This window comes from Ceratotherium simum, chromosome 21, assembly GCF_057802395.1.
Source record: "Ceratotherium simum simum isolate JZ-2026a chromosome 21, ASM5780239v1, whole genome shotgun sequence".
In the NCBI taxonomy this organism is placed as follows: Eukaryota; Metazoa; Chordata; class Mammalia; order Perissodactyla; family Rhinocerotidae; genus Ceratotherium; species Ceratotherium simum.
In genome coordinates, this window is record NC_141920.1 from 22,965,571 (window position 1) to 22,989,534 (window position 23,964).

Here is a 23,964-nt window from a genome sequence, read left to right on the forward strand (position 1 = left end):
AAGGAAGTTATCTTTTGTTCACTGCTTATATCCCCAGTGCCAGTCATAGTGCCTTACCCATAAGTATCATAGTCATAGCCAGTTCCTGGCTCATAATCGACACTCAGTGTTTGTTGACTGAATGAATGAATGAAGGTTATATCAGCAAATGAAAGATGTTATACAGCTTTGTGTATGTATTGCTGTGTTTACTGTAAATAGGTTGTAGAGGCTGTTGTTTGCGTATCTCAGTGTATTTTTATGAAGAGCCATAGAAGAAATTTCTTTCTGCCTCAGTCCTAGGAACAGTTGTCCTCCTTCTGCATGGCTATTTGCTTCTTATCTTATGGGCCATGTGAATCATATTATACGGGGCATTGTGTGTACCTCTGCATTAGCCCTGAGAAAGTTCAGAGCCCGGCTCCATGGCCTACTTCAAGCAAATGATGGTTATGCATTCTGCATGCTAACCAAATTCTTAACTTCATTTATCTTTTCTACCTTCATTTTCTAATTTGTCCCACTTTCTTCACTATTTATTTTAAATTATATTTCTTTTTCTGGTGTGGTTTTTGCCAGCTACCTTACTTTTTTTTCCTTAATAAGGTAAGATATCAAAAAATAAAAATTTTAAATAGTATTAAATGGTATACCTCAGCTTTGCATCCAACTTTTTCACTTAGCAGACTAGCACATTTTCCTACCTTATAAATTCCTAGGATACTTGATCCCTAAAGGTTATATTCATAGAGTGGCTGTACCATAGTTCTCTTTACTATTGGGAAATTATTTCCTATATGTGGTCTTTAAAAACAGTGCTAGAATGAACATCTTTATATACAAAGCTTTTTCTTTTATCAGCTTGCTTACTTAGGTTAGAATTTGCCCTATTTAATACCATCTGCTGGATATATTGTATCTACACGTGTTAAATGTTAATCTTAAAGAGATCCAAGGGCTGAATGTGACCCTTGCGCTTCTCTTGAGTAGGAGGTGGAAGTGGAACTACTTCTCAAGAACCTAAATCTCAGGCACTAAATGCACCTGTATTCTAATTGCATTTTCTTTTTCTTCCTAACTAGCTTCCACTGCAATTCCAGAGACTTGGACACCTAGTGGCTCTGATGGCGCTACTGTGTGGGGACCCCCTGAAGGAGGTGGCCAAGGAGGCTGCAGAGGGCATGCACTACCTGCTGCATATCACCCTGAGGCTGAAGTGTAAGGCACTGCTGAATGCAGCAAGGCCCTGAATAAATCCTCTAGCACAACGCAAGCACCAGTCCTCGTTGTGCCCTCACTGCCCACGTTCTAAAAAGACTTTTGACAGGAGTTCATAAATAGAAGGGTACATAGTCCATAGGCAGAGATGAAGCTACACTGACTTAATAATTAGAATCGTAACAGTGGATCAGACCCATCAGTATCAGCCATCTGCATGGCCATGGGATTGGCGTAGCTAAACACGTGGACAAACTGGAGTGATTACTTTGGTGAGAAGTGGAAGAAGTTCTTGCCATCATTTGGGCCTTGATTTATGTATTTATCCCATAAATGTTTACTGAGTACTTACTCAGGATCTAACAGTAATCAGCATATAGTCTAATGGGGGAGTCAGACAATCAAAGAATCAACAAATAACTCTGTTATAAACTAAGATAACTGCTATGAAGGGGAATTACAGAGGCCATGAGTAAGAATCAGATCTAGTTGTGGGGTTCAGAAAAGGCCTCTCTTAAGATAACCTGAAAAATAAAGAACATTAGTCAGGTGAAGAGGTAAGAAACGCATATTAGGCAGAGGAAACAGCATGAGCAAGGACCTTCAGGAGGTGTGAGCTTGAGGAGTCTGAAAAATAGAATGGGGGCCCTTTGGTCGAGGAATGAATCATTGATCCCCCCAGTCAGAAGAGACTTCAGAAGATATCTAACTCAGCATGCCCCCAATGTTTGAGACTCAGTCTACTCTATCCCCACCAAGTAGTTGCCCTGCCTGGGCTTGCTCATCCCAAGGATGAGGAAGCTGTATGCTTTCCAAAGCAGCAGTCTCATCTCTAGGCAGCTCTGAGTATGAGCAATGTCCACCAAGACATATAGCCAAGGAAATACAACTGATTATTTATTCAACAAATGTTTATGAAGCACTCATTATTCTAGGGATGCACTGGTGAACAAGACATACAAAGTCCTTTCCCCAAAGAGCTTATTTTCTAGTTGGAGAGATAGTATCCTCAACCAAGGGCTCAAAGACTTCCCATAGATAAATTTCCAGCCACCATGAGTCACAATAAAACGTGAGAAAACTAAGGCACTGTGAGGGAGTGTTGGCAGATTCGATCAGCAGCAAAACTAGACACACAAAGAGTTCTGATATCAGAATTATCAGACACGGTGCAGAATTGTGCAGTTTTTTGTGGGGACCGGTGCTTCGTAGGAAGATCCCTCAAAAGTCCTCACCAATGAGGGAACGGTTTAGCTTGCCTTGGTTGTACTCCCAAATCACTCAAAAGCTCTGATCTTAGAAAAAACTCTTTTCTTTTTCTTTCAGCCCTTTTTATATATTGCTCAACAAAAGAGGGGAAACAAATCAGCCTTCAGATTAACACACACTCCTTCCCCAGTCATTTTTATTCAAGTTTGAAAAAGACAAGAAGAGTGAGATCTTCAACCTGAAGATCAACCAGACTTGCAAAATCAAGAAGAAAGAAATAAGCTAGGGGCTGGCCCCGTGGCTTAGCGGTTAAGTGAGCACGCTCCACTGCTGGCGGCCTGGGTTCAGATCCCGGGCACGCAGCGATGCACCGCTTGTCTGGCCATGCTGAGGCGGCGTCCCACGTACAGCACTAGAAGGATGTGCAACTGTGACATACAACTATCTACTGGGGCTTTGGGGAGAAAAAGGGAAAAAAAAAAAAAAGGAGGAGGATTGGCAATAGATGTTAGCTCAGGGCCGGTCTTCCTCAGCAAAAAGAGGAAGATTGGCATGGATGTTAGCTCAGGGCTGATATTCCTCCTAAAAAAATAAAAAAGAAATAAGCTAGAAAGTATTAATATTTCATATTTTTTTCTCAGATATCACTCATGACAAGAAAAATCACCAAAGCTTGAAAAGAGCAATGAAAAAATGTCGAGAACTCCTAGAACTCTACAGTATTAAACAGTTCTACAGTTGTCCCTTCAAAATTGCTCAGGTAATGAGAATGGCTAACATTATAAAGACAGACAATATTAAATGTTGAAGAGGATGGGAAGCAACCGGAAATCTCATACATTTGTTCATGGGAATGTAAAATGGTAAAACCACTTTGGGAAAAGTTCTGGTAATTTCATGTAAAACTAAACATACAAAATTGCCCAGAGAATTTGCTTTCCAAACATTCCATAATTTGGAGATGAGGCACCATGGTCATGACTCATATACCTTGCCCTATTAGTTTAGTTGTTTAGATCAAACTATCAATGGGGCCAATGTCACTGTTTGGATATCTCTTCAGACAAACTCTGCTTCCATTGATGGCTCTCCAAACCCTAGCCAGCCTCTTGCAAATGTAAACACTTGTCACAAAAAGGAGCTGCAAAAAACTGTAGTTGGTCCAATAAGCCATACACTTTTTAATTAGTATATTTATTCATTATTCAACAAATATTTAAGCATCTGCTGGGCACCAGGCACTATGTTAGGAGATACGGAAAAAAAGAAAACCTACACATCTTACTCATGTAGAGTCAAAGGTATCAGGTAATTTAAAATTCTCTGTGCATCAGTTTCCTCATCCATATAATGGGGATCTGTAAAAATTGGGATAACTCAGTTGTTGTAAGGGTTAAATGAGATATTGTATGGAAAATGCCTTGCTTAGTGCCTGTCACATAGTAAGTGCCCAGTAGATTATACCTATTATAATCTTGTGAAGGACTTGATACACTGCCAAGTGCAACGAGAAGCAGAATGACACATTCTTTTTTGTGTGTGTGAGGAAGATCGGCCCTGAGCTAACATCTGCCAATCCTCCTCTTTGCTGAGGAAGACTGGCCCTGGGCTAACATCCGTGCCCATCTTCCTCCACTTTATATGGGACGCCGCCACAGCATGGCTTGACAAGTAGTGCATCGGTGCACGCCTGGGATCCAAACCGGCGAACCCTGGGCTGCCGCAGCGGAGCACGCACACGTAACCGCTTGCGCCACCGGGCCGGCCCCGACACATTCTTTTAATATATTGTCTCCAGACAAGATATTTTAGCTATTCCTGGGACCCTGTCAGCTCTATAGCATTAGAGCCTTTCCTTTAGTCCTAATCCTATGAAAGTGTGACTCTTTCTGAGGATCTCAGTAATAAAGCTTCTTTCTAAAAGTCAGAGCTATAAAAAGCCATGCATAGACTCTATCAGTGGACGATTGGGTTGCTCCAGTTTTTCACTCTTGTAAACAAGACTGAAGTGAACAGCCTTGTACATCTTTGTACACTTCTCTGATTATTAACATAGAATCTATTTCAGGGCTTTTTCTATTATACCATATATCTTGGAAGTTCATTTTCCCTAAATCATTTCAGGTCTTTGAAGTTTTTCTCAATTCAGATGAGCTCTGCCAGTTTGTAATGACTACATTGGATGGCCTGAAAAATCCGTACACACAGCAATCAGCAGGAGAATTGCTGATAACATTGGTGGAAAATGCAGAGTCCAGATTTGAGAAGGTAAAAAGCTCAGTGGCCATTTCCCAGGTTTGAAATAATGGCAAGACCTCTCCCCTCCTGCAGCTGCTGAGGTCTCCTCTGCTGCTCCTATTCAGCTGAGAACAACTACCAATGGGGACCAGCCAGGATCAAAGCCTTAGTCCAGTAGTCAATGTTGAACATTCATCCAGTTAACAAGCGTATAATAACCACCGTGTATGCAACTAGGGAGGGAGATTTTTAAAAATCTAAGTTGTGCCCATATTTTCCAGAAGAGTATAGTTTTTCTGGGAAGATATAATTAACACATATAAGAACAGTAACTTCAATTTAGACTCTCATCTAGCTTAATTAAAGGCGTCAAATTTTAAAAAGTCAAGCTATCAGTGATCCTATAAGGAAGCTGACTTAGTAAGCTTAAAATCAAGAGAATTTGTTTAAATTTATTTAAAATTGATACATCGAGAAAACACAATATGATTAGATCATCTAGAGATATGGAAGGACATACTGGAAGAGATAAAAGGAATGAAAGCAATAGTCTCTGGAGAGCAGACCTAGGGAATAGGCAGGAGAGAGCCTTGAAATACCGTTACCGGATACATACCCAGGTTCTTTACCTGCCACACAAGAGGGGCCAAATAAAACTAGAATGCCAGGCTTCTGGCAAGGAAAGAGTTTTTATTTCGGGTGACATCAGCCAGGAGACAAGAGCTCTCACATTTGTCCCGTCTCTCGGAAAGATGGGAGGCAAGGGGTTTTAAAGGTTGTGAGGAATGTGGCTGCTGGTAGGGAGGGGGAGCCTGTGGCCTTGCTGATCAGCACTTTCCACCAGCCTGTGTTTGGCCTTGTGAGGCTGCTGACAGGGAGGAGGATGGCGAGATAAGGGAATCACAGGTGGGTGTCCTTCAACCGTCTCCCCCGTCTCTGTGGTGGATGGTGGATTCTGGCGCCAAGAAGCCGAGGAGTTGAGGTCTGAGAAGCTTTAGCTTCTTGATATCAGTTTCCCTGTAACAAACCTTAAGAACTGGTAATTAGCCAAAACATCAGCGTGAGCCCAGCTTGAGGCCATCTGGGCTTTTAACAATTTGTAAAACAACCAATATCGCTGTGTGAATGTCACTTAGAGAAACAGGTGAAGAGGATGAGTGCTTTTGGTTTTAACCCCATATATGCTGGGTTTAGTATAGGGGAACTGATATCAGGGCCGGCATCAATACCACTGGACTTTTTAAATTGTGTGCATGTGGCACTTTGATAAAAATAAAAAGTAATTTTAAAATGATGAACACCCAGGAGCCGGCCCCGTGGCTTAGCGGTTAAGTGCACGCTCCGCTACTGGCGGCTGGGGTTCGGATCCCCGGCGCGCACCGACGCACCGCTTCTCTGGCCATGCTGAGGCCGCGTCCCACATACAGCAGCTAGAAGGATGTGCAACTACGACATACAACTATCTACTGGGGCTTTGGTGAAAAAAAGGAGGAGGATTGGCAATAGATGTTGGCTCAGAGCAAGTCTTCCTCAGTAAAAAGAGGAGGATTAGCATGGATGTTAGCTCAGGGCTGATCGTCCTCACAAAAAATAAAAAATAAATTAAAAAAAAGATGAACACCCATTTTTTTAACCTATTAAAATAGCAAGGATGCAAAAAGAGCAGTATGATGAGAGCATGATGAGATTGGCACTTGTACCGGTTGGGTGCTTTCAGCTGTGAGAAGCTTAAACAAAGGGTTTACTATTTCATATAGTAAGAAGTCTAGAAGTAGAGTAGATCTTCTAGATTGGTTCACGGACTAAACAGTGTTGTCAAAGAGCCAGGGGCTTTTCCAGCTTTCCACTTTGCCTGTTCATATAGTCATAAGATAGTCGCTGCAGTTTCAGACTTTATGAGCAGGTAAGATGAGACTATCCAGCAAAGAAGAGAGATGTTGCCTTCCTTTTGTCCCTTTAATCAGAGAGGAAAATCTTTCCCAAAAGCCTCCAGTAGATTTTCCCTCATGTGTCACTGGCCAGAATCGCATCACTTGCCCATCCTTAAACCAATTTCTGGAATTGGTGATAATGACAGCCATTTAATGTAAGGTTGTTGAGGACTGCCTCTCCGAGAAGCTGACGTTTCCGCAGAGACCTGAAGCCGTGAATTTATGAGCAGGAAGAGCAGTCCAAGCAGAGAAATGGACCAAAGCCCCACGGCTCCTGTTTCCTTTACCTGAGCGTGATAGACACCACTGGGAGGAAGGCAGGTGACTCCTCTGCCATTCTCATAGTCAGAGTGGAAGAGACCCCAGCTTCCTTGTAACACTTTTATTAGTTTGTCCTATTATAAAATCAATACATAATCATTAAAAATTAGAAAAAATATATAAGCAAAAAAATAAATATCCCATCACTCAAAAACACATTAACATCTTTGTATATACATTCTTCCAAATCTTTTTATATGCATATGCATACATACAGATATGTTTTAAGTCATTTTGATAATAAACCTTTTTTTTTTTTTTTTTGGTGAGGAAGATTAGCCCTGAGCTAACATCTGTTGCCAATCCTTCTCTTTTTGCTGAGGAAGACTGGCCCTGGGCTAACATCCATGCCCATCTTCCTCTACTTTATATGCGGGACACCTGCCACAGCATGGCTCGATAAGTCGTGTGTGGGTCTGCACCCAGGATCCGAACCTGTGAACCCCGGGCCACTGAAGCAGAGCCTGTGAACTTAACCACTACGCCACTGGGTAGTAGTTTTAAATAATAAACTTTTTAAAAATTATAAACATTCTGGGCCCCGTGGCTTAGCGGTTAAGTGCGCGCACTCCACTACTGGCGGCCGGGGTTGGGATCCCGGGCACGCCCCGACGCACCACTTATCCAGCCATGCTGAGGCCATGTCCCACATACAGCAACTAGAAGGATGTGCAACTATGACATACAACTATCTACTGGGGCTTTAGGGAGAAAAAAAAGGAGGAGGATTGACAATAGATATTAGCTCAGAGCCGGTCTTCCTCAGCAAAAAAAGAGGAGGATTAGCATGGATATTAGCTCAGGGCTGATCTTCCTCACAAAAAATTAAAAAAAAAAAATTATAAACATTCTGTTTTAAAAGTCACCCCCATGAGCCAGTCCTGAGGCCCAGCAGTTAAAGTTCAGCGCGCTCTGCTTTGGCAGCCTGGGTTCAGTTCCTGGGCGCAGAACCACACCACTCATCTGTCAGTAGCCATGCTGTGGCGGCAGCTCACACAGAAGAACCAGAGGAACTTACAATTATACACAACTATGTACTGCGGCTTTGGGGCGGGGCGGGGGGTGGTGGGGAGAAGAAAAAAAGGAGGAAGATTGGCAACAGATGTTAGCTTAGGGCGAGTCTTCCCCTAAAAAAAAGTCACCCACAGGACCTCTCAGAAATAGCCACAGTATCCTCAGTAACTATCAGTGTCGCACAGGATTAAGGTCTTAGTGATGTCCTTTCCCTCTTCAGGTGCCAGAAATTATGGGTGTTATCTGTGCCAGGCTATCCGTTATCAGCCAGCCTAGAGTCCGCCAACAAATCATAAATACCGTCAGTTTGTTTATCTCCAGGCCCAAGTACACAGATACAGTGATCAACCACCTTCTGTGTCATCCAGTGCCGTATGACAGGTAACAGAATCTGGTACAGCCTCTGGATTAAATTGGGGTGTGTGGCACAGTTCTGAGTGTTGTGGAACGTGGCTGCCCTCAGAAAACTAATGATATTCTTGTAGAGGAGATAAGATATAGACAGATGCTTCCAATATAAATCAGAATATAATGCACAAACATAAGGAAACAATTCAACAAATCCAGAATGAAGAACATTTTACAAAATAGTTGGACTGAACTCTTCAAAAAGGTTAATGTCATTAAAGAAAGAATAGTGCTGGGGGCACTGTTCTAGATAAAAAGACACTAAAGAGGCATAGCCAAATGCAAAATGTGGCTCTGATTGGATCCTGGATGAAAAACAAAAGCTATAAAAGAAAATTTTAAGAAAATTTAAGGGGCCGGCCCCGTGGCTTAGCGGTTAAGTGCATGCGCTCCGCTGCTGGCGGCCCGGGTTCGGATCCTGTGCCCGCACCGACGCACCACTTCTCCAGCCATGCTGAGGCCGCATCCCACGTACAGCAACTAGAAGGATGTGCATCTATGACATACAACTATCTACTGGGGCTTTGGGGGAAAAAATAAAAAAAAGAAAAAAAAAAAAAAAGAAAATTTAAGTATAGACTCTATACTAAATTATTAAATTAATGTAGTTTTCTTAGGTGTGAAATGATAATACGGTTATACAGAGGAATGTCCTTATTTTTAGGAGATAAATACTAAAGTTATTTAGGGATGAATGTCATGATGTCTGCAATGCACTTGAGAAAGATTTAGCCAAAAAATAAGTAAATATGTACATAAAAAATAAAGTTTAGGGGCCTGCCCGGTGGCGTAGTGGTTAAGTTCGCACACTCTGCTTCATTCAGCAGCCCTGGGTTCTCAGGTTTGGATCCTGAGCGTGGACCTACACACTGCTCATCAAGCCATGCTGTGGCAGTGTCCCACATACAAAACATAGAGGAAGATTGGCACAGATGTTAACTCAGGAACAGTCTTCCTCACCAAAAAATAAACAAATAAAAAATAAAGTATAAATATATACATAAATGAGAATAGAACCATCGAGAGGAACAAATAAGAAGCTTTTTTTAGCTAGTGGTTTTCAGAGTTGGAGGCACCTTGGAAGTTCCAGGAGATGCCTTATGGGGAAGACAGTGAGTCATGAGGAGAGAGTTCCAGGCCCTCACCCCACTTTAACCAGAGCAGTGCCTCTTTTTACCTGCTTTATATATTGTGATTCTGGGTAATTACTGTATTTGAAGAAAAGATTTCTTAGCTTTAAACTGTTTGAAAACCACTTTCAAAGAATGGTTCTCACTAATGACTTGGTGTAATGCTGATGTTTTTTATAAGCTGAACTTAGTCTACCACTAAATCAAATAAAGGAGGACTTCTACCCACCCAGAGAAAAATATGAGTTAATTTCAATTTTTTAAAAAATATTCTTGCTTTTGTATATTTCTCTAATACATTGTTTTTAAATCTTTACTACGTGCTTCAACTTATCTACACTAAATTCTTATACAACGTACATGATTTAGTGCAAAATATTAAATATATCTAGTTATTTTAAGAGTAATTTCAGCATTATTTTATTGTTTGTATTTGTTCTAGCTCTTGGAGGACTTTGAGAACTACTGCTTTAGATCAGATGGGAACTGTGGAATCTATTAGAAATGGAAATGACTTAGTCAGGAAACTTCGTTCTGGTTATATTTTTGGTCATTTGCCTGAAATCCGTTAGTTGGTTTACATACAGACTGGGGTGATTGTTCTTAGGAATCTGTTCGAGGCATCTACTATGTGCAAGATGCTGTTAGGCACTGGGGAAATGACGGACAGGACGTGGACCCTGCACTCAAGCAGCACACAGTCTGGTAGCAGACATAGACGATACCAGAGGATTCCAAAGCAAAATAGGAGAGTTCTGTGGAAGCCCATAGGAGGAGGCTTAACTTAGATGAAAGATTGGGGAGGAATTTCCGAAAGAAGGGCTGCCCCAAGCTGAGTTTTTAGTGTCAATTAGCCAAGTAGATGGTGGGATGGTGGAGTGGAAAAGGCATTCTAGAGAGAAGGAACAGCAAAAATAAATGCAAGGAAAGTATGAAACAGCTTGATGAATGTTCATTCCCAAAGGGATGATGAGCAAACAAAAACCATGTCACATCTACAGAATCAGTATCACTGGAAATGAAACCTGTTCCATATTTTAACAAACTCTCCAGATGATTTTTTCACACTAAAATTTGTGAACCATTGGCTAATAGGCCAATGTGTGTATTTTCCTAATTCAGATGAATTCCCAGCGCACTTACAAATGTACGGCAGACCAAAGCCATTTTTGAAACACTTCTTACACAATAAATAACTTCTCAAAGTACTTCATTTACTCCCTCAGAAATTCAGAGAAAAAAACCAACGTTAGATAAATATAGGGATTTCTTAGTTTCATCCCAGGAATGAATGTTCCTGTTCTACAATCTGTTTCCCCAGCAATGAGCCTTTTCAGCATCCCGCGTTGCCTTTCTGGCTTTCTCTTTAGGAATCCTTTAGGATCTTTTTGCTTGTTTTATTTACAGATTAGAGTCATCAGAATAGGGAATGTAATGTTGGAATAGTTTTAAGCCTCTCAGTTTTTAGAGTGATTCTGATGCAGATAGTTGGCAGACGACAGTTTAAAAACACTGACTCTAGCACACGAGTATACCTAGGTAGATTTAAAAATAAGAGAATGGATTAAATGAATGAGCAACTCACAGTCTTCCTCCTGTAATGCTCCTCGACAATACTTGTATAACTCTCAGGCCCTACCTTTTGAGTCAGTGGTAGAAGAGAAGTTATTACATACTGTCTTTCTTTAAGAAGAGATCTCTTCTGAGGAGGATCAAAGCTTTGTTTCAGGGCTTGACCTTAGCCAAAATTTGAGGACCATAGATTGGATTGAATAAATATGTCTTTGAATGCCTTCTGTGAGCCTGGCATTGTGCTAGGTCCTGAGAGTTCATAAAAGAAAAGCCAGACATAATCCCTGCCTTGAGAGGGAACAGATAGACACACATACAGAGAACTGACAATAGTACGTATAAGATTGAGACAACCTCTATAAAGAAGACATTTTTAAAGTGTTATGGGAACTCTCACAAGTGACATGGTGAAGGAGCAGCAAAGGCTTCACAGAAGAGATGACATTGGAGCTGGATTTTGAAGGATTTTGATGGGTAGAGAGGAGTTTTGGAAAGGGCCTTCCAATTTAAGGAAATGACATAAGCAAAGGTATAGGGTTTTCAAAGTCCATTGTTTGGTAAAAGTGAATAGTCTGGGGTAGCTAGAGCACAGAGTATGTGGTAGGGAAGTTGTGAGGCTGAAAAGGTTGGGTTAGGACCAGTTTGTGAATGGTCTTGTAGTCCATGCTGAGGCAATGGGAACTTGAGTCTATAAAACTTTGGGAATTACTGTTATGAAATCAGATGTAAGTCTTTTGATACTCTGAAGAACTGAGCAGATAGGAAAACCTCTTATAGACTGGATTCTAAACAGACTCTAGGAAGGTTGTGGTCATGGTAGGCCTGTGATAAGCCATTCTCTTGAACCCTCTTCCTCTGGGATTTCTAGGCATCTGGCTGAGTTGTGGAGAACTCTGGAGGTGGAGCTGCCCAGCACAACCTGGATTCTGTGGAGGCTCCTGAGGAAGCTGCAGAAGTGCCATAATGTGCCCACCCAGGAGAAGATGGCCTATGTGGCTGTTGCTGTAAGCCACTGAGCCCCTCCAACTTCAGCCCGCCATGCTCCCCTCCTAGGATGACTGACCCAACGCCCCCTCTGGAGAGTGGTCCTTTAGGTTCCTCTCGAAGTTTGTTTCTGTCATCCATTTATAAATCAATAGCGTGTCTACCAAGGAATTGACGTGGGGGAGCTGGAGAGAGGGAAGGAATCAGTGTGGTTTCGTATGTTTTAACATTCCTTCCCTCATCCTTTAAAAATGTGTATCATCATAGTTAAGAGTAATACAACCTCATGAAACAAAATGTCAAATAATATAGAAAAGTGTAAAATAGAGAGCAAAGGTCCTCCTTGAGCAGAGGTCAGCAAACTTTTTCTGTAAATGACGAGATGGTAAGTATTTTAGGTTTTGCAGGCCACATGTAGTTTTCATCAAATATTCTTTGGATTTTTTCTTATACAATCCTTTAAAAATCTAAAAGCCATTCTTAGCTCATGGCTATACTATCTCTCTGAAAATGAACTTTCTAGAAGTGCTTATACATATGTAAAGTTTTTATATATGTATTTGGTATATTTTTTCCCCACTTTTTTCCTTTTAAATAGACTTTATTTTTTAGAGCAGTTTTAGGTTCACAGCAAAATTGAGCAGAAAGTACAGAGAGTTCCTATATACTCCCTGCCCACTATGTGCACGCACAGCATGCCCCCCACTATCAACATATACTTTTTTCCTTTATTTTCTTCCTTACCAGTTTATGGTTCAGCTTCCCCTGGCCTAAGTTATTATCATACTTTTTTTTTAGCTTCCAAAATCATTTTGGCATTTCTAATCTGCTATTGTCTCCTCTTCTATTCTCTCTGTTCTTGTGGGTTTATGCCTTTTTAAAAATCCCTATAATGTCATTTTAGTTCAGTTTTAGGAATTAGGGCAGATAAAGGTATCTATTTAGTCATGTTAGTCTATAAATTGTATATATATATTAATAGGATCATACTATATATATTGTTTGATGACCTGCTTTTTTTCTTTTGACAATATATGAACTACTTTCCATATCAATATACAGGGTTCTCTCTTATCTTTTTCATGGCTGTATAGTAATTTATTTATTTTTAATTACCTTTTTAAAAATGGGTAATACTTACATGGTACAGAACCATTTATTTTACTATCAAGTTTCCTATTAGTGAACATTTTGACAATTTTCAAATTTGTTTTGCCATTAAAACAGTGCTGTAGCAAACTTAATCATGCATACCTAAATTTTGTTATACATACCCAGTTATTCTCTTAGGATAAAGTCTGTTGAAGGAGAATTTCTAGGTCAAGGGGTAGACTTATTTAAACTTTTTATAATGTTCCCAGATGGTCCTCTAGAATGTTGCCCTTCTACCAGTTGTGTGTGAGATGCCCGTTTACCCACACCTTCACCCCACTGAGCATTACCAGTGTTCTCATTCTTGCCTAGCTGATAGGTGAAAAAGCAACATGTTTTAATTATAATTTCGTTATTGGTGAGGTTGAACATTTGTATATTTTTTGTTTCTTTGTTTTTTTTAATTATTTTATTGAGGTCATATTGGCTTATAACATTGTGTAAATTTCAGGTATACATTATTATATTTCAGTTTCTGTATAGACTGCATCGTGTTCACCACCAATAGTCTGGTTTTTATCCGTCACCATACATATGTCTCCCTTTACCCCTTTTGCCCTCCCTGTATATGTTTTTTTGTTTGTTTTGTGAGGAAGATCAGCCCTGAGCTAACATCCGTGCTAATCCTCCTCTTTTTGCTGAGGAAGACCGGCTCTGAGCTAACATCTATTGCCAATCCTCCTCCTTTTTTTCCCCAGAGCCCCCGTAGATAGTTGTATGTCATAGTTGCACATCCTTCTAGTTGCTGTATGTGGGACGCCGCCCCAGCATGGCCGGACAAGTGGTGCGTCGGTGTGCGCCCGGGATCCAAACCCGGGCCACCAGCAGCAGAGCGCACGCACTTAACCGCTAAGCCACGGGGCCGGCCCCCCTGTATATGTTTTTTAATTGGCCATTTATATTTCTTCTTTTGTGACTTGTCTGTTCATGTCTTATACACCAGTGTTTCTTAATTTTAATGTGCACACAAACCACAATCATCTGTGGATCTAATTGAAATACAGATGCTGATGCAGAAGGTCTGGGGTAGGGGCTTACGAGTCTCCATTTCTAACCAGCTTCCAGGTGATACCAACGCTGCTGGTGTGTGGCCCACACATTGAGTAGCAAGCCTTTACGTTTTTTCTTTACTGATAAGTAAAAGCGTTTTATGTATCAAGAATATCACATGGATGTGAATACTTTTCCCGGTTATTTGTCATCTAAATTTGTTTATGATAAATTTTATCCTGGCTTTATATTTGTATGTGGTCAAATATGTTGATAGTTTCCTTTATAGTTTCCTTCTGGATTTCAGGACTCCCCTCACTCTTTGGTAACTTTTAATGACCACTTCACTCCTATTCCTTTTCCCCTCACTCTCATGTCCCGGCACTGACTACCACTTCTGTTCTGCCTATGGGATAGTAGAACCAGAAAGCACGTTCTGGCACAAGCAGAAGTAAAGCAAAAGTAAGGATGAGGGCTAGCAGGTGTTCAGTTCTGCTGTGTGTCTTTTCTACCACAGGCAACAGATGCCCTTTATGAGGTGTTTATGGGAAACAGGCTCCGAGCAGCTGCATTCCGACTCTTTCCTCAGCTTCTCATGACACTGCTCATCCAGATTCACCACAGCATCGGCCTCTCCATGTCTGATGTCGCCATCCCAAGTGGCCTGTACACAGAACAGGAAACGTCTTCAGAGGTCACCCCTTTGTGGTATTGCCCCTTGTGATTTCATTGACCTTTTCTAAGCACTGGGCACTGTGGTGGACACAAGAATAGCCAAGATGTGGTCCCAACTGTGGGAGAGTTTACAGTTTGCTACTCTCATGAGACATCAAAATGAAATGCCCATGAATCATTCTGGGCTTTCATTGGTTGTCTTTGTTTTTATTGGTGCGAAGGTAAATATGGCTGTCTGGGTCCAGATGCCCTGCAAAATAATGTGTGATTTCATGCCAGCCCCTTCTTGATAAATCAAGTAGAGACAGAGACAAGCAAAGCAGCCTTAAACCCACCTCCAAAATTGTTCTGATCCACAGTTGAACAATTCCTCATTTCTGCTTTATTGCATGCAGAGGTATTTTTAGTTCCCTATTGGGGTCTCAGTAGAAATTTCTTTTTTTTTTTTTTAAAGATTTTATTTATTTATTTTTCCCCCCAAAGCCCCAGTAGACAGTTGTATGTCATAGCTGCACATCCTTCTAGTTGCTGTATGTGGGACGCGGCCTCAGCATGGCCAGAGAAGTGGTGTGTTGGTGCGCGCCCAGGATCCGAACCCGGGCCGCCAGCAGCGGAGCGCACTCACTTAACCGCTAAGCCACGGGGACGGCCCACAGTAGACATTTCTTAGTGTCGCTGTGGCACATGGATTTCTTTCAGAGGAAGTGCTATAATGTGGAATATTTAAGAACACCTAAGAGTCAGGAGAAGTGAGTTCTATTCTCATTCAGTTGATTAGCTGTGTACCCCGGGCAAATCTTTCTGTTGCTCTATGCCTTAGTTTTCTTATCTGTAAATGAGATTGGGCCAGGTGCTCTCCAAGGACCCTTCCAGCTTTAAGATTCTCTAATGTTATGTCCAGCATACTATTCAATAACTAGTTTTAAAAAACAATGGGGGTAAACTTTATGAGGTGTAAATTGTATCTAAATAAACCTTAAAAAAAAGCAGTAGGTATCTGTTTAGCATCCCATATCATTTGTTTTATCATAGATTTCTTTCCAATCTCCCAGGGAAACAAAATCTAGTTATTAGAGCATTAAGAGTCTTTTGGGAAATCTATAAAGAAGAGAATTACAGTCCAGCAGCTATCAGTGCATGGCCTTCCTCAATGAGAGCAGGGCGATTGTGTGCTATATGTTGGAGAGTCCTGTTCTATTCACTTGTACTGTTTTTGTTTGATTTAGCTTCGCCATACAGGCTACAAAGACTCTCCTCCTCAGAACATTGTGCTGGCAGGAATTCAACATCATGGAAAAAAATAAAGGATGGACCCTCCTGGAAGGAAAAGATTGCCATCTTCAGGGAGTATCTCTCCTTGCCAAGTAAGGCTTCCTTGCCATGCATATCTGCTCTAAATCAGCATTGTTTCAAGGTATATTTTTCCCTTTTAGTTGTCACTGCAACCAAAGTTGGATGACCTTCTCATCACAGGGTGGGCAAAGACTCATATGCCAGGCAGATTTTTCAGAGGTCCTGGCCCTGCCATACTCTCCTGTGCACCTGAAGCTGGGCAAAAACTTCAGAGGGCCCCCAGCCCTGGGAACAATTCCCTCTGGATAGGAGCATTTCTAAGAGTTCTTCTGTCGGTGTTCTGTGTTGCAGCGCATTGCTGGAAAGAAGTCACCTCCTTGCACATAAGGTCATGTACTTGTTAGTCCCTCTTCTTAACCGAGGGAACGATAAGCATCAACTCACGTCTGCAGGCTTTTTTGTGGAGGTAAGACTCATTCTGTAGAAGCTGGATTATTCAGGAAGCCTATAAAGCAGTACCACCTGCCTTCCTAGACCCTTTCAGACTTAGTGGCAGGCTGGGATCCCTTTCAGATGCGGGATGGACACGGTTTCAGATTCAAGCCTATTGAAATTCTTCTTTCCACGCATTCATTAGTCAGTGTTCCTTATGTACCTACAGTGTAAGCGTCATCCTGTAATGTACATGCTGTATAGTAGAGGTTTCAAAGGAAATATGTATTTTGGAGTTGGTGGGAAGGTGGCTCCTCTCATGAAGAAGGGCCTAAAGGTAACTTCTTTGGCTGATTTTTGGGTTCTTTCAGCTTCTCCAGAGTCCAGTGGCTAGGAGACTGCCCAGCATATACTCTGTTGCCCGCTTGAGAGACTGGCTACATCATGAAAATAATCTCTTTAAAATTCTTGGCCTGAAGGGACTGAACTATCTTCTCAGACACCAGGAGATGGTAGGAGGGGCCCCCAGACCACTGATTCTTAAGTCATAAATAAAACATACCCCAGAAGGATACCTAAGAAACTGGTAACAGCTGAGGAGGAAAATTGGGTAGCCTGGGAACAGGAGTGGGTAGGAGTACATCCCTTTGTACCTTTTGAATTTTATTCCTAGGAAATTTGCAAGTACTGACTATTAAACATTTAATGAAATTAAAAGAAATAAAAAGTCCAAGTCAATTATATTCATAATATTTGAATCTTGCAGTTTGTGTGGGAGATACCCTCATTATCATCACAGCCTGGGCAACATTCGAGTGTCCTTTCATGCCTTGTACCATGTTGCTGTATGGCTAAATTGCATAGGCCTTTGTATCTGCTTCCAAGATGCTTATCATGTAAGACAAAGATCACTGACATTCAAATTGGAAGCTCGTTTTCCACAGGCCTACCTAGAAACTAAGCCTAGGTCAGAAGAGAAGATTAACCCCTGAGGCTTCCATTTTATCACTTGAGTTCTATTTCTTTTATGTAAAAAATATATATACATATCTGTGAAACAAAAATGACAAATGTTAACATGTTAATCCTGGTTGATTGGATACAGGAATATTTGTTGCCTTATTCTATTTACTTTTTACGTGGATGTTTTAAACTTTAAAACCCTGAGACTGCTTCCTTTTGGGGGTTTCAGAAGAGCAGAATCCCAGTTCAGAATGAGAAGGACCCTAAGGGGCCCTCAGTCAATTTCTGCTTGAATTCCTGCAAGGAATCTTTTAGCCTTTGGAGACCTTCCATGTTGGAGAGCTCACTGTGACCTGAGCTAGCCATTCCACTTTCTCTCATTGTTAGGAGAGCAGTTCCTTACATTAAGTCCAAGTCCATGTTGCTGGACCATCCCCACCTAGTCCCACTTCTGCCCTGTGAGGCAACTCACAACAGTTTGCTCCCTTCTCTACATATCAGCCCTGCTGATACTGAGAAAGGGCAATCATGCCCTCTTTACTTCTTCTCTGTTCTTGACTAGCCAGCACCGCCAAAAATTCCACAAGCACCAGGTACCCAGTAAAGGTAGGGAGCCTCACTTTGGTACCAGATGAAGTGCTATCAGGGGAGGTGGTAATGCGCTCCCTTTGGGCACACAGAGGGAAGACATCAAAAGCCTGTTGCCGAGCATCTTAGACCTCTTACTTGAAACCGATGAGAAGATTATTTTGTTGGCCGTTCAAATACTCCTGCAACTTGTCGGGACAATGGAATTCACCACCCTGACTGCCATGATGAGGACCCTGTTCTCCTTATTTGGTGATGTAAGACAATGAGAGAGGAGAGACTTTCCTAGGGGGAGGGTAATTGGCATAATAGCAAATAGAAGTTGGGCTTGTAATAAATACACTATTTTATATAGTACTTTTTATGTTCAAATCTCCTCTCTTAAGATCCTTCCAGATAACCTGTGATGTTGGTAGGGCTGGTCTTGATGTTTTTCAGATAAAACTGAGACATAGAGACTTGGCAGGGTACTTTCCTGCTTCGTGGGATGGGAAAGGAGTTTGTATAAGAAAAAACTTTGTCTTTCCTTTCAAGGAACAATGAGGACTGAGTCAAGATGGCGGACTATACATATGCCCCCATCTCAAATCCCAAAGATTGTTTAAAGAGAAAAACATGGAGCACAGAGAACCACATCCATGGAAGAGTCAAATATGCCAAGGCTGGGATTTTCAATTTCAGCAAAACAGCTTATGTGAATGGTTAATACCAGTATCAGGCACAAGCCACTACAGGTGGGACTGTGCCCATTTCTTACCTGTAGAGTGAGAGAACAACAAGTAGTGCAAAGCAGCAGGTCTTGCTGTTTCCACATACATTTGGTTTCTTGCCCTCAGCTACCTACAGCTAAATAGCCTCATGTTAGGACTAGCGTTTCAACTGACCTAGAGCTCTTATAAGCTAAGCACAAAAACTTTCAGTGAGTTGCTTCCCTTTGGATACTCCCTTCATAGGTGAGACCTGATGTTCATCGTTTCTCCATGACCCTCTTTGGAGCCTCCATAAAGTCTGTGAAATACACAGATAAGAAGGGTGTAGAGAACCAAGTCCTGGACAGCTTGGTCCCACTACTTCTGTATTCTCAGGATGAAAACGATGCAGTAGCTGAGGTAATGCCTACTGTAAACGTCTTTCGGCTTGAATAACTTCAAATCCAGAGCCAAATCTCCAAATAAGTGTTCATATCTTTGAGGGCAGGGACTTCGTGGTACCATCTTTATTTCCCATTTCCTCTGGCACAGGCTACCTTTCAATTATTTTTCCCAAGTGAATTGTGGAAAAAATCTTACGCCTCATTTTCATATAGCAAATTATGGCCCTTCGTGGGTAAGAATGATGTGTTATACCTTTTTGTAGCCGCAGCCCAATATTCAGCCCAACAGAGAGTCCTAAATACAGCGCCCATTCAACAAACTCTTTTTGTTGATGTCAATGATGATATTCTATTATCTTTCTTCTTTCACTCAAGAACTGCCTCATGGTCTTGAGGCAAATAGACTTATGTTGAGGCTAAGTCAGAAATAGTAGCTTCTCTGACTATCTGGAGAAGCCTTTACCTCTCCTTAATCTTCCAGGGGTTTCTGCCATAAGAGTTGTGGGTGGGATGTCATCATCTTTAGTACTGTCCCTCAGACTGTCCTTTAGACTGTCCCTCACACCTCAGAAGCCTGTCCATTTCAAGGTGCTAACTATGACCACCAGTTACAGCAAACCAGAGAGGTAGGTTTAGGCTGCAAGGATTCTGGAAAAATGCTGGAGCTCTCACCTATCTATCCTCCCTCTTACAGAAATGAAAGCAGGTTCAGAAACAGGATTTAAGATTATGGTGGGCCTTGGCACCTTGTTATGGGGGAATTTTTATGGCCTTGTAGCCATAAATATGGAATATTTCAGATCCCAATAAAGTATAGAGCAGAGCTTCCCAACAAAGTGATGGGAAAGTATGTCCTGTAGGGGTCACAGATATGTGGAGGTATTGATACCCACCCACCTCCTGCTCCCGCCAGCCTTTGGCAATCATGCAAGGCATAGAGCAGCTGAGGCTCTGGGCTTATTTTCCTTCAAACCTTGAACAACCTCTAGCTACCTCTTAAAGGCTCCTCAGAGGGTAGCCTAAGCAGAGAGGAGGGATCTAACATTAAACAGGTTAGGAATCACTGACAGAGAACACCCATCTATCTACCACCCACTCTAAGAACTAAAAAAGGAGTAAATCATGCACCTGTTCCCAATTGAATTCCCCCAAGAACTACCATCCTGAATTTTGTGTTTATCATGTCTGTGGTAATATTTTTCATGTTTTAAAACTTTATATGTTGTATTATTTATAAATCTTTCAGCAACTTGCTTTTTTGTTGTTGTTGTTTAACATTATATTTGTAAGATTTATCCATGATGTATAGCTCTAGTTCATTTGTTTTCACTGCTATAGAGAATTCCATCATGTGAATATCCTACAATTTATTCCATTTTCCTATTTCTGGACATTTGGATTATTTTCAATTTTTCATTATTACAATGCTGCAATGAGTATTGTACATAGTTTTTGTGTGTGTACATGTGTGAGAGTTTCTTGAGGGCATAAACCCAGAAGTGGAATATCTGGGTATCTTTAACTTTACTAGATACTTACAAATTGTTAAACAAAGTAGCTTAACTAATTTGTGTTCCCATAAATTCTCAAAGGAATTTTAATGGCCCAAATATCTAGTGGATCTGGGACAAAACACTTGCTTGAAGACTCATCAGAAGTGTTGTATGGTGTATGGAAGGCATTCTGAGAACAGTGAAATGAATAGTGAAGAGGCCCACTTGCTAAATTTTGCTCAAGTATCTGGATCAGGAAAGGATCAATACTCTCCAGAGTTCCCTCCAAGCCAGAGATTCTACAAGGACTGTGAGAAGAGGAGCTACACTTCCCTGTGTGGAGTGACAGAAAATTGACATAGGAGCAGCAAGTGGGCATAGGAGCCCTGTCTCTCGGGCATGGGGTAGTGGGAACTCCTGCCCACATCTCTGGGCTGGGTACTACACCTGGTAGCTCTCACTTTTGCCCTAGACTGGTGGTTCTCCATCCTCCCCAGAACCCCGCAGGTTTTATGAGTTCCCTTTAGAGATGGTTTGGGGAAGTTGAAGGAGGGCAGGATTCTGATTCCTTTCCACTCCTCCCCTCACTTCACCCAGGGTAATTCTGAGTTCATCAGCTTTTCGTATTGGACTTTAGTATCACTTTCATTTGAAGTAAAGTTATTTCAGCTAAAAAATGTTATAAAATGCTGATCTCTGATAATCCTTTTCACAGGAAAGCAGGCGAGTCCTAACTATATGTGCCCAGTTCCTGAAGTGGAAGCTGCCCCAAGAAGTGTACTGCAAAGATCCCTGGTACATCAGCCCTAGTGAAGTTGGAACAGTCTGCAAATTCTTTGTATGTGAGCAATAATGGCTTTTTTAACTCCTTAATATGCTGACATATTTATTTTGTTCAGACATAGTTTTTAATGGAGGAACATGACATGAAACATTTCCCATCCCTTTTTACAACAGCAGTTAATATCTATGAACTGTCTTGTACTGTGAATCTATTTTTCTAGTTTCTTCTCAACTGGGTCACAAATTCACTTCATGTTACCACCGTTCCTCAAAAAAAAGACTGGTGAACTCTTGGGAGCCCCACTAAACTGGGTCAGAGGCTACAGGGTCAGGCTGATAGTACATGCTCAAAAAACGACTTGTGGAGTGAGTTGAAATGGAGTTATGTATTGCCTTTACAATGATCTCTAATCCTTTCCTTGGATATAGTGGATTGTTTTACCCTCCATCAGAGCATGTTCAGGGAGCCCCACACAACGGCTGCCGTGCTGTTGTAGGCCATGCAGCATGACGGCAGCATACCACTGGCTCTGCCTGGACCCAGATGGCATCCTTTCTCTTCAAAAACTTGACAAAGGCTACTGTGGCTGATATTAGGGCAGGCTTGAGCCAGGGAAGCCTCAGGATGCCCATCCATGGTTTTCTAGACAACTAAGTCTAGAACCACTGGGATCCTACTATGAACACCCTAGGTCTGACTATTCCCAGGGATCTTCCACATGTGTAGTCTCTTTAGGACTCATTATGGGCTCCTCCAATCAGATTTACAGGGCTAAGAAGCCCCACAGTGCCCTTGCATCAGGCTTTCCACTGGGGATTATCTCTCTGACCTATAGCCAAACCTATAGCTGATGCACTGATGACAGTATTTACAGCAGGAAATTCAGTGCTCTCAACAGATAAGACTACAGATTGTCCATGTTAAATCATAAGTTCTGTGAGAACAAATTCCTACTCTCCTCCTATCTCTAAGGTGCCTATCATTGTAGGAAATCCATTGAGAGGTGAATTCATTCATCCAATAAGCATAACACATCCAGTGTGCAATAGGCCATGGAGAAACCAGAAACGTGCCAAAGATTAAAACTTCCTAAGGGGAGTTTTGTGCAAGTTAGTAAGGGAGATAAAAGATAAAACCTCTGAGGAACATTAAATAGAAACTCAAGGTGGAAAATTATATGTGCCAAGAGAGGAGCACCTGTAAAACACTCAGAACAGGTTTAGATCAGGAAGGCAAGAGCTGTCAGGGAAGAGCTCACAGGGAGGCAGAGCTCAAGATGGGTACAGAGAACAGAGAAGACTTAGATACAGAGAAGTGAAGACGGATTGAGAGGTGTTACTGGCACAATATGCAGCATGAGTTGGTGTGAACAAGGTGTATTCAGAGGATTTAACTTTGTCTAGGGGCTTGTTATTGTGAATATATAATATTAATTGAGCAACTGTAGTTATTTCAAGCACTGTATATGTATATCTGACATAGTCACTGACTCTGGAACTATAGTGAGGCTGATAAAAATAGTGCTGCTACTTCACTCCTTTATACTCTTACTTTTTTCCCCACTTAGGGAAAAAAATGCAAGGGGAAAGTTAACATCCTAGCCCAAACATTGATGTTCTCCAAGAATGCAAAACTTCCTATCAGAAGAACAGCAGTCTTGTTTGTAGGTACAAAGAAAATCCTTTCATTTCTACGTTCACTTTTATCCTGTACTTTCCTAAATTGTGTTGTTGAGTATCCCCGTTCTTTATGAAGATGACGTTGAAAATACTTCTTTGGAGAAAGGGGCTGTGTTGTCTATAGGTAACTATCGGGCACTTGGAAGTCCAATTTTTAGAATCTGTCTAATTATCAAAAGGCCAGTTCTGCCAACTGCTTAGAGCCAAAGCCAGATCACAGACTTCCTGACTTTCTCCTGCATTTAGGGCTCTTATCAAAGTACATGGATCACAGTGAGCTCAGGACGAAGGGTACTGGCTGGATAGAAGATGGTAAGTGATAACACACTTGGGTTGGGGTGCCCCATATTTTGGAAGGTATCTGAGGCAGTGACTGTGGGCAGGTTTTGGGGCAGAGCTGAGACTCTGGGAACCAGAAAACCTGACCTTTGTGATAATAAAGCTCTTAGAGACTTTAGCTGAATGACAGTCTTATCCCAGTCCAATTCCCTCTTTAGGAAAGGACATGATCCTGTTTGTCTGGAAATCAGCTTTTTATTTATTTATTTATTTTTTTTGTGAGGAAGATCAGCCCTGAGCTAACATCCATGCTAATCCTCCTCTTTTTGCTGAGGAAGACCAGCTCTGAGATAACATCTATTGCCAGTCCTCCTCCTTTTTTTTCCCCAAAGCCCCAGTAGATAGTTGTATGTCATAGTTGCACATCCTTCCAGTTGCTGTATGTGGGACGTGGCCTCCGCGTGGCTGGAGAAGCGGTGCGCTTAACCGCTAAGCCACGGGGCTGGCCCTGGAAATCAGCTTTGATGAGTGTCTCAGAG

The 23,964-nt window shown here is 41.6% G+C and overlaps 1 protein-coding gene across 12 annotated transcripts in view; it reads left to right on the forward strand.

The window, feature by feature from the left end:
* MROH8 (maestro heat like repeat family member 8) overlaps window positions 1–23,964 on the forward strand; it is a 54,782-nt gene that overhangs the window by 25,044 nt on the left and 5,774 nt on the right. For 9 of the 12 annotated variants that reach the window (XM_087445301.1, XM_087445295.1, XM_087445302.1 and 6 more), the window contains 14 exons: window positions 1,062–1,197; window positions 3,048–3,166; window positions 4,531–4,674; window positions 8,131–8,291; window positions 11,889–12,024; window positions 14,664–14,854; window positions 16,048–16,185; window positions 16,466–16,580; window positions 16,918–17,058; window positions 18,190–18,354; window positions 19,051–19,206; window positions 21,399–21,521; window positions 23,035–23,134; window positions 23,393–23,458. In XM_087445301.1, the coding sequence (XP_087301427.1) occupies window positions 1,062–1,197; window positions 3,048–3,166; window positions 4,531–4,674; window positions 8,131–8,291; window positions 11,889–12,024; window positions 14,664–14,854; window positions 16,048–16,185; window positions 16,466–16,580; window positions 16,918–17,058; window positions 18,190–18,354; window positions 19,051–19,206; window positions 21,399–21,521; window positions 23,035–23,134; window positions 23,393–23,458 (1,891 nt within the window). The other 3 variants (XM_087445304.1, XM_087445303.1, XM_087445306.1) reach the window with 2 other exon arrangements.